General features: G+C 39.6%; 1 protein-coding gene across 1 annotated transcript; it reads right to left on the bottom strand.

The window, feature by feature from the left end:
- Positions 1–1118: 1118 nt before the first annotated feature.
- On the bottom strand, positions 1119–8742 carry psmc4 (proteasome 26S subunit, ATPase 4; the record flags this gene model as incomplete). Its single annotated transcript, XM_079227718.1, is given in 12 exon segments — positions 1119–1805; positions 1961–2016; positions 2586–2754; positions 3142–3218; positions 3450–3617; positions 3879–3972; positions 4133–4242; positions 6555–6701; positions 7314–7500; positions 7926–8024; positions 8635–8679; positions 8683–8742. Coding segments are annotated over 12 exon segments (1326 nt in total). The 3' UTR covers positions 1119–1691.
- Between the last annotated feature and the right edge of the window lie 1567 nt (positions 8743–10309).

The following is a 10309-nucleotide window of genomic DNA, read 5'->3' as shown; positions in this document are numbered from 1 at the left end:
AACCATTAACAACCACTGACCTTGGAACTGCTTATCATATTAACCATTTTTAGATTCTCGCATTACTCTAACTTTAAGTAAATGTACTGCAGTCAAATCTGAGCTATTCCTCAAGGGTCTTTGGAGCTTGAATGGATTGTTCAAAACTTTTAAAGTGGGGTTGCATGGTAGTCGGCACACCCCAGTTTGGAGAAGCAGAGACAGAAGTATAAGCAATGTATTGTTGATGGTAGGGGCAGCAGCAAAACATATTTTAGCCCCTTTAAAAAATTAGCTATATTTAGAATATTTTCACTGTTTCACCATACCATTCCCGACCGAGAACTGAAAGAGTTATATCCACCTATGTTCTCTTCAAAGCCACAAATTGTGTAACTGCTGAATTTGAAACACCCTGGAAAAGGCGGTCACATAAAACCGTGAAAATATTCTGTATTCTAAATATTTTAGGTAAGCCCTTTTAATTAGACAAAAAACAGTTTTGCTGTTGACCTCGTCTACATCAAGACAAGGTTCCGTGCTGCCACAGCGGTTTCTCCAAACTGCCGACCGCCATAGTGTAGGCAACACACTGACGATGGATAAGTACCTCATACAACCCCACTTCAGAACACCCAAAATCTCCCTTTAACCTGTCCATGTAAACACTATTGGTGAGCAAAGGTCATATATGCTGTGTAAGTTTTACCGGCACTGCAGCTTGGAAGCGATAATGAACGGTTTCCCCCCCTCTTGTGGCCGGAAGGGAGCGCTACAACCTCCAGCTGCACTGTTTCAACTCATGGGCAGACTTAAATCAAGAGAAGCTGCGGGCCATGGCGCAACACGGAAGGCAGAATTTAAGCACCAATGGTGACCCTCAGCCCTGCATCGGCATCCGCCTTGGTCTACTCTGTCAACAACAAAATCCAAACACTGGCAGGAGTATATCCACAAAAGAGTATATTCATATGATGTATGGCCTCAGCTGCTAACAACCTGAAGTTTGTCTCAGCCATTAAACAATCAGTCTTATTAAAGAAATGGATGTTGAGCATGCGTTTGATGTGATACCAGCATGAATAACACTTTGATGTGTGTGTGTGAGAGAGAGAGAGATATGGTCCATATTTGAAAAATCAGGCTAATACACAATTTATTTAGATATAATTTGTCCTGGTCATCAAATTCACCCTAAAGGGCAACAGTTACGACCTGATTTGACAAGTGTCAATTTGTTGCAGGTCTAATTAAAACCTTCAGTCAATGACAAGAAAAATCACAACACAAGTTGTATAATTAAGTATCGTAAATTAAAAGCCATATATTTCAAGGCATAAAAACAACCACCATTTATTTACGTTTTGTTATGGAAAACATCTTTAATGGATTTTCTTTAATGTAATGTCTTGTTACGGGAGTACATATAGATACAAATGTTCTATCCTAGCTACAGTCGGGGCCAGATATTGTTAGGAACCAGTAGAGTGCCTGTACAAAAAGCACTCCTTCACATAGTGTCTTCTCAAGGCTGGAGACGAGGCTGACGGGTCTAATCTGACAATAGGCCTTGTGCAGTGAGTAAATTTAGTCAAAAAAGCAATGCCAAAGTGACTGAAAATCGACACACTGTGGATACAGAAACAGACTTAAATCAATCATGAACTTGTGTCTGGACAACCCCTCCCCCCCAGGATGTATTTTTTTTTTCTCTACTTGTAGAACTCATGCTCCTGCTCGTCCTTTTTGATGACGGTCTTGTAAGCTTTTTCGAAGTCTTTGGCCAGGACGATATACCTGTTCTCACGTACTGCCAACATGCCAGCCTGAGACAGCAGAGGAAGAAATGAAAATCAAATGCATACATTTATGGATTCTATACAGAAAGTAAAAGATTGTTCCCGCTCCCTATTGCTTTTCATGTTGCACTGCTCCGAGAAAAAGAAATGTAAAGATGCATGGAATTAAAACTCTAGCTCACCTCCTGGCAGATGGAGTTGATGTCGGCTCCAGAGATCTTGTCTGGTCTTGCCACATCTGTACATCAGTTAAGGACAACTGAACAACACATCAATGGCAAAAGCAATAAAACATCAGAGCTGTGTTTACTAAAGGAATACTGGAATGATGTTGTGTAAACAGGCTGCAGACTTTCACCCTTCACACCGTTTAAACTGAAAATAAACCAGCTTTTGTATGTTTTGATCAGTTTTCTTTGTGAGTCCGAGTTCACTTTTTGCACGAATCAGTTCCTGCCATTAGGCTCTTTTGAGTTAAAGATTAGATAGTGTGCATGTCCACACTTGTGGAAAAGTTACAGTCTTAGATCTTGTTCCCAACTGACTGATATTAAGTTTTGTCCCAATATTGAAAATTGTGAAATTACAATTTGTATTGTACAAACTGGTTATATTTCAACACAAGCTCTACCCTGTTATACGTTTTACAGTTGTAACAATACACAATTTGAGCATCCCATGAGCAAAACAGCTACCCACCCAAATACACGGATTAAGTACTAGACTAACACATGTACCATCCAGTCCTGCATACACCCACTAATGTAAACCAAACCACTACAACGCATTATTGAACCAAAAGGATACAGTCCTCCAGGTCGACCTCCTCAGAGAGATTCATTTTACTGGTGATCGTAGAGAAAACGAGACGTTTCTGCCGGCGGTCGGGCAGAGGAAACTCAATCTTCCTGTCCAGACGACCAGGACGTAGCAGGGCCGGGTCCAACGTGTCTGCTCTGTTGGTGGCCATGATCACCTAAGAGGGAGTTTGAATGTGAGCAGGATGGTAGCGGGCATTTGGTTCCACATAATGTTTGCTTCTGGACAGAATGCATCTAAAGTATCCGATAACCTAAAAGTTGAAACTTTTTTTCATTTCAATTTGTGAAGTCGGGACCTCCTAGAAATGTAATTTTTCACAGACAAAACACAGTTGCTTGAAAATAGCAGCCACCTTCTTTAAATACTGAAGGCTTTTTTGGTGCAAGTCTGTGCTGCATTTGCTTTTAAGCAAAAGTCCATTTACGGTTTTGAAGATTGACAACATAAATCACTTTGGGTGCTCGCTAAGGTGAAGGAATGGACAGAGGGCATAGTGAATGAATCTCAAGAGCTTTTTCTCTGACAGGTGAACCAAGCTCACCTTGACATTGACGTTCTGGTCAAAGCCGTCCATCTGATTAAGCAGCTCAAGTAAGATTCTCTGCACCTCCCTGTCAGCTGCAGAAAAATAAAAAAAAAGAAAAGGTCAGATGGATTTTTTTGGATCATCAACATGGATCATGTTGTTAATGCATTTACAAAAGGATGTAATCAGGGAAAAGCAAACATCTTAAAATCAGAACCGTGTCTTTAATAAAAAAAAAAAATTAAAAAAATAGGATACAGTTTGTCCCTAAAACATTTTTTATTTGTATACATCAAGTCTCCATGCGAGTCACATGATCCTACCTCCAGTCTGTGCATCAAAACGCTTTGTGGCGATGGCATCGATCTCATCAATGAAGATGATGGCTGGAGCATTTTCCTTCGCCAGCCGGAAGACATCGCGCACCATACGAGGGCCTTCACCCAAATACTTCTGAACAAACTCGGAGCCCACCACACGGATGAACGCCGCTGGGGACAGAGCGATTGGACAAAGATTATTTATTCTATTCACTGTGCATACTCCTTATCAATATTCCATATCATATTCCAACTAAAATACAGTGTCCGTGACATTTAAAATAATGGCGTAAGATATGTTTTATAGTGTTTGAATCCATCTTGGGTTGTCAACATTAAGAGGGAAATGGCTTTTTATGTCTACTCTGACTGAAATACAACCAGATATCTCAGTACATTAACACATGAAGGTCTTTCATTTGGAGGACTTACCTGTAGTGTGGTGTGCCACAGCCTTGGCCAACATGGTCTTACCACAACCTGGAGGTCCATACATAAGGACACCCCTGGGTGGGTCAATGCCAATCTGATAGAGGAAATAGAACAGTTTATATGTATCTAGAGCAAGTTTTAAAAATGTGAGATTTTTTTTCCCTCACTGAGGCAAGCGTGAATGTAAAATCTGTGAAAAGCATTTGTTGTTGTTGTCATGAAAAAAGAAATGTTATTTTTCTAGAATTACTGACCTGTTTGTAAAGCTCAAAGTGTGTCAGCGGCAGCTCAACAGCTTCTCGAACTTCCTGCTTTTGAATGTCCATACCACCAATGTCAGCATACATCACATCTGGCTTTTGGTCTGGGAACAGAAAAGTGGAAAGGAAAGTTATCTTTGTGACTCCAACAGTCAACTTCATACAAGCTATCCAGCCTTGTTTATATAAAAAGGTGCAATGTGTATGATCTGGCCAGAAATTAAGTTTAAAACATAAAAAAATGAGCAGTTCACAGAATGTGAAGAGGCAACAGTGTTGACGTTATGTCAAAGATATCTACTGAAATGAGCAGACTAACCAGCTCGCTGTGACCCTGTCTCGTTATATCACTTGTACCTAGAGGCGATAGTGAGTCACTGACACTCTAGCGTCCTGTCTGCCCTCATGACAGAAGGAAGAAGTAGAGCAGCCCAGAGGGCTTGTCACATTAAAGGTACAGGGTGCGTGTCTTTGTTTATTGGATCAAATCCCAAGTGGCAAAAGTGAGAAGAAGGCTAGCTGTAGTTACTAGCATACAGCCAGCGCAAACCTCCGCACCAGGACTCAAAGCAGGTTGTAGCCAGAGGTAGCACTGGGTTTAACCGCGTAACAGCTGGTGGGGAGTCTGAGTAGTTACCTGGAATGGTACCCCCGGCGCTAGGGTTTGCGCTTGCTGAATTCATGATACATCAGCTAACTGGAAGTTTGTCTCCTGGGCCCTATTTCTCGTACCTGGCTAAACAAAGTCAAGCACATATCCTAATCTCCATCTTAAACTAGCGAGATGATTGACATCAGGCTATCTGGGTTTCTTCACGGCTGATCCGCGCTGAAACGGTCTCGTTAATTCTAGCCAGACGTCAGTCATCTGGATAAATGCGCGCGCCCGCTCCTCTTCAGAAGGGATAATAATCGAGCACTGACACCACAATGTTCTAACAGTACAGTGGCAAATAAACTCAGAGGAACCTCTTTTAATTTCTCTAATGAGAAGCAGGAGATGATCATGAAGGCATATGAGGAAGTCAATACCGTAGTCATTCACAGCAAACGCGTTGCGAATATTCCAACGTTTTTGCAACATTGTTGCCGTGAACGCAACTTTAACACTTGCCCCCGCTGCGAGACATAAGCGTCGCAAATATATCAGACAAGTTAAATGCGCCAGTGTTGAGAAAATGTATCGGCTAATTTGAAGTGCTTCATCACCCAAATCAATCAGATTATATTTAAGAATAAATATATACTTATGAGGATATATGTACTGTATGCACGTATGAATCATGTACTATATATGTGTATATGAGTTTGAATATGTGTATGGGCGGATCAGTATGTATGTATTATTCATAATCAGAAATTCAATCAATTGAAGCAGTGAAAATAAATTGTGTGTGATTCTCTGTATTCTCATCACGATCGCCTTAATCATGTTCTACAATAATGATATGTATGGTGTACTAATAGCACTGTCATATAATTATGAGTGCTTTCAACACATCCATAAGTTTCTTAAGAGCTAAATAAACTTAAGAACAGCGGCATGCAGCGGCTGATAGTCTGTGTCTGAGACGGCGATCAGCTGCGCCTGTGGTGATCAATGTCTGCGGCTCGAGAAGCTCTCGTAAATAAATTATTTCTTGCCGGCAAAATCTATATCGCCGCGTACAGGAAGTCATGATGATGTAAAGGATGGATCCTGGCGATCTGAAAGAACTCTCTCCCTATAAAACTAATATAACTAATATCGCTCCTTCATCAATGAGGAAGGGAGCTGCCTTTTTTGTCCGTGGGAGTGGCCAGCTTATCCAATGAATTTCAGTAAACCTGCCCGGGAGCAGGTTTAAATTTTTGGATGTGTTGCTATGGTGATTTATCTAAGCTTGCTTCGAGAAACCGAGAAAGCCTGACCTACGTCATCTTATCCTGACAATTAGCCCGCTAACTCAGTAAGCCAGGTACGAGAAATAGGGCCCTGGAGATTCTCCTGCTGTCCTCCAGCCAAGTAGTTTTCTAGTGGCAGGGAGGATGAACTACAACGACGAGTCGTTTTCTCAAGAGTTTCAGCAGTTTGGTTAAATTTTCCGTTTTCTTGCCCTGCTGTTGGTTAGTAGTTTGACTGTAAATTTAGATTTACAGTCAAACTACTACTATGTTTGGACTGAAATACTGCCCTTTTTGTGTGCTACATATATTACACATTGCACCATTAACGCCTTAAAGAATATTACATGGATGTATTTTTAACAGATTTATAAAATTATTGAAATCGCCAACTGATCAACAATTCAATTTTTTGAACGGCGATAGTAAAATCTTCTGTGACACTCGTCCACAGAAAATGGTCGTCTTTGTTAAAGAGCTATTAAAACCGAACCAGAAAACCTCTGGGAGAAAGTGGTTCAGAGTGTTTTACCTGACGTCAGCATCATGATGCTGCTGTCAGCTTCAGGAGGGAGTACATCCACCAGAGCGTTGCTGTGCTTGTGCAAAGCCACTGAGGCGTTGGGCTTCAGCAGCTCTCTGTCAATGGTGCTCAGGATGCGCACATAGTAGTTGGACCCTGAGAGCAGAACAAACATGAATAAAAGGAGAAAGAACACAGAAACAAAACATTAGAGATTTAAAAACATGTACTTCACACTGAATAATTTAAATGTAACCACACACACAGTACATATCTTTCTAGGTTCTCTCAAGACTCTGGAAGCCAGAACATGATAAAGCATTCAAATACACAGCATGTATGAATCATTTGCTCTTACAATTATTTTTAGTTCTCTGCATTTCCTGTTTAACTATTTATTTTCAGTCATTCTTTTTGTGTTTTTAAAGTATACTATTTTGTTATCCATGCATCTCTTGGAAATGTAATGCTAGTAAGAATTGAATTGTTCAGTTAGTACAGAAAGTAACCCCTTAATATTAAGCTTGACATTAATTTGTGGACAAAATTTCAGCCACAATAAGAATATCTGGGCAAAGGACAACACACAACACTGTTTGAGTGCAAATTAAGGTTTAAATGTTATGATACTATGAATTTGAAATGTTCTCCTGAAATTTACCATAGGTTGAATTATACATAGATTTGTTGTTGCTGTTTATGAGCACAGCCATCAATGTTTTTATAACTTAAAATATTGGCAGAATATGTATATTTTGGGTAAATTACCTGTAGTGGAGCCAACAATGGCTGTGTTCTGGTCAACAGCTTCCAGGAACTGGCCAATGACAAGTGGGATGCTCTGTATTCTTTTCACCTCCTCCTGGGCATGGAGAAACTCCTTCTTTAGGTTCTTCTGTTCATCTTTGATGTACTCCTCCTGCACCTCCAGGAACTCCAGCTCCTGCTGCAGCTTCTGCAAACGCACAACAAAAGGAAAGAAGGGTGAGAACCAGCTGGCTGGAGAGCATTGACCGAAGTTTGTAGCTTGTGTGTGGACATGAATAGTTGAAGAACCAGAAACGGAACAATAAAATAAAAACATTTAAGAACAAACTTTTGGAAACAACTTTCAGGTAAATTAATAGTCAAGAGAGGAATCTAAGATTACCTTGAAGACCGTATGCATGCAAACAATCTAAATCTACAATCTGGCAAAGGAAATTTGCCGAGATGGTAAGTTATGAATGCATTATGCCTGTTCCAAAACGCCACACTCGCAGCATGTGAAATATTCTGTGATTAAAACAACAATGTAGTGGGCAACTGGTCATGCCCCACATTGTACAGCCTTCAATATAAGCAGTCACACAACACAAATGTAATTAACAGGTATGAGACCTTGTATCTGCTGTAAAGGTCCTCAAGATCTTCTGGTTCTGGTGCCAGGAAAGAAAGACCTGTCTGAGGTCTGGAGGTCAATATTGCTGGCATCTCGTCCTGTGAAGGTGAAAGCATCAGTATAACAGAAAATGTTAAACAATTACATTTAATATCATTGATCAACGAAGAGCTCGTCACAGACTACATTCGGCTCAGGAGCAAAAGACAGAATAAAACAAGATATACACGATTTGCTCGGTTATTACCTAGCACCTACCAGAGACAAACAACAACTTAGCTAACTTAACGTCACCGTTAGCTCGCTACCAGCTAGGTTAGCTTACTTAAACTGCTTGTAAAAGCTGAAAATGTAAAGCCGTTCAAGACGCTCCCGGAATAATAACAACACGATCTCACATCCATCCGCGTTGTGTACGGCTTAATAAAAACATTGTCAGCGTAAGCAAATCCATTCTCTCAAGCTCAACAAACATGCAGCTAACGCTAGCAGCTAACTTGCGTGACAGAGCAACTAACGTTAAACCGTACAGAGAATGAATTGGCAGGTTTACATTCCGGCTTCTTTAACGAGAGAACAAAGAGTGAAACACTGAGACGAAACACCCGAGAACAGCAACACCCAAACACTTAAATTCACAAAGGCCTACCGAAGAAACTCTGTAAGTTTTAAGTGGAAAAAACAGGAAACAATGTCACTAATTCATACCGGGCTCTTTTCTACAGCTACGATGTCCTCCATGTTGAAATATGCCTACACGTCTGACGTCATGACGCAAGACGTTGGCAGAGGGGTTTTATGGGTAATGGCGTTCATCTCTGGGTTACAGGCAATTTATCTGTTAGCTCCAATAATGATGATATGCAAAACAATACAATATTGTGCTTAAGTGATGGTTTGAACATTTACAATACTTCTTAGAAAATATATATACATATATATAACAAACAAACATACATTATTTTGGATACAAATTACATTGGAAAATATGATGCACATTCCTGGACAAAACTGGACAGCTCTCTCATTTATTTTAACTTGTACGCTACTTGTAACTAGGTTGTATTATCTTTACTATTGTTAGGGTTAGGGTTACCCAGTTCCAGCTGAGACACATGTTCCCACCTTTTAAAAAATATAAAAAGAATATAATAAATGCCAAATATTATAGAATGGCATACTATTGTTATGATTTACATGAAAATAGAGAGTTCTTTTAAACCTTTTTCTTCTTTTTTACACACTTCACCACAGGCAAGGGTAACACAGTCCCGAAGTTCACTGACTGCACGTGGGTGTGCAGAAAGCTGTAATATCCTGTTGCAGAGCTGGTGGTCTTCACACCTCTGAATTTTGTGTGAAAAAACAAAAACGTGTTTATTTCATGCACCACTGTGGTTTCTATTCAAGGCTCAACTGAAAAAAACATTGGTGCAAATTATAAATACTTGCACTAGAACTACATTTTTTATCTTGTGTGGGAGAATGGAAAAAGTACAAAATGCGAGATCTTCAAAATTAACAGAAAAATAACAATTGAAGTGTAAACCTTTTTACAGCGGCAACAAATCTAACACAGGAATTAAAACTCAAATATATAATAATTAAAGAAGATAAACATAATTGATTTCAATAGATTTCCCCCATTGTCATCAGTATCCAGCTATCTCAGTTGGTATTGACAACTTAACAATCTTTACTTATTTGCTTGTGTTCCAGAAAAAGCAAGTAAGTGGACCCTTGAGTGGACATTTGTTTTGGCTGACGGCCGTTTTCCAAGATCAAGATTGAACAGTCAAGCTCAATTTTTAGGACAACATGAACGAGAAGCCCATAAAGTGCTCAGAGTGAAGGAAAGTTTCGTGATAGTTGAGCAAATGTCATCTGCTGCTGAAGACAATGTGATATAGTGGAACGTAGTAGAAAGTACTAGGACCTTGAATGGAAATAGTTCTGTCAACTGTGTGTTCCATGCAACACAATACATGTAAAAAAAAAAAAGAAAAAAGAACCACATCCTGTTACTGTGCTTTCATTTTGTTTTTTTATATTAATACATTTTATAGACTGCATTTTTTAATTCATTTAAATTATTTGCAGAATTTAAGAAATACTATTTTTGGACTATGTGACATTGTAAAGGCTTCAGAACATTTACATTGTCCAGCCTCTGAGGGAGTGGTGTAACGTCCATCTTCATATGCTTCATCTGTCTGTACTCAGAGGAGGTAAAGTCGTCCTTTTAGAGAGGTATGTTGAAGATCATTTTGTCTGAGATGCATCACAGCCTCATATTGACGAAATGGGGATGGACACCGTGGATATTTTTCTACTTTATGGTCGTAGGTAAAATTATTTGATTGACAGATTTTGATTTTAAGAT

The sequence above is a fragment of the Taurulus bubalis genome, assembly GCF_910589615.1.
Source record: "Taurulus bubalis genome assembly, chromosome: 12".
NCBI lineage: Eukaryota > Metazoa > Chordata > Actinopteri > Perciformes > Cottidae > Taurulus > Taurulus bubalis.
The sequence above is the reverse complement of the archived record's forward strand: the minus strand, read 5'-3'. Positions and strand labels throughout refer to the sequence as shown.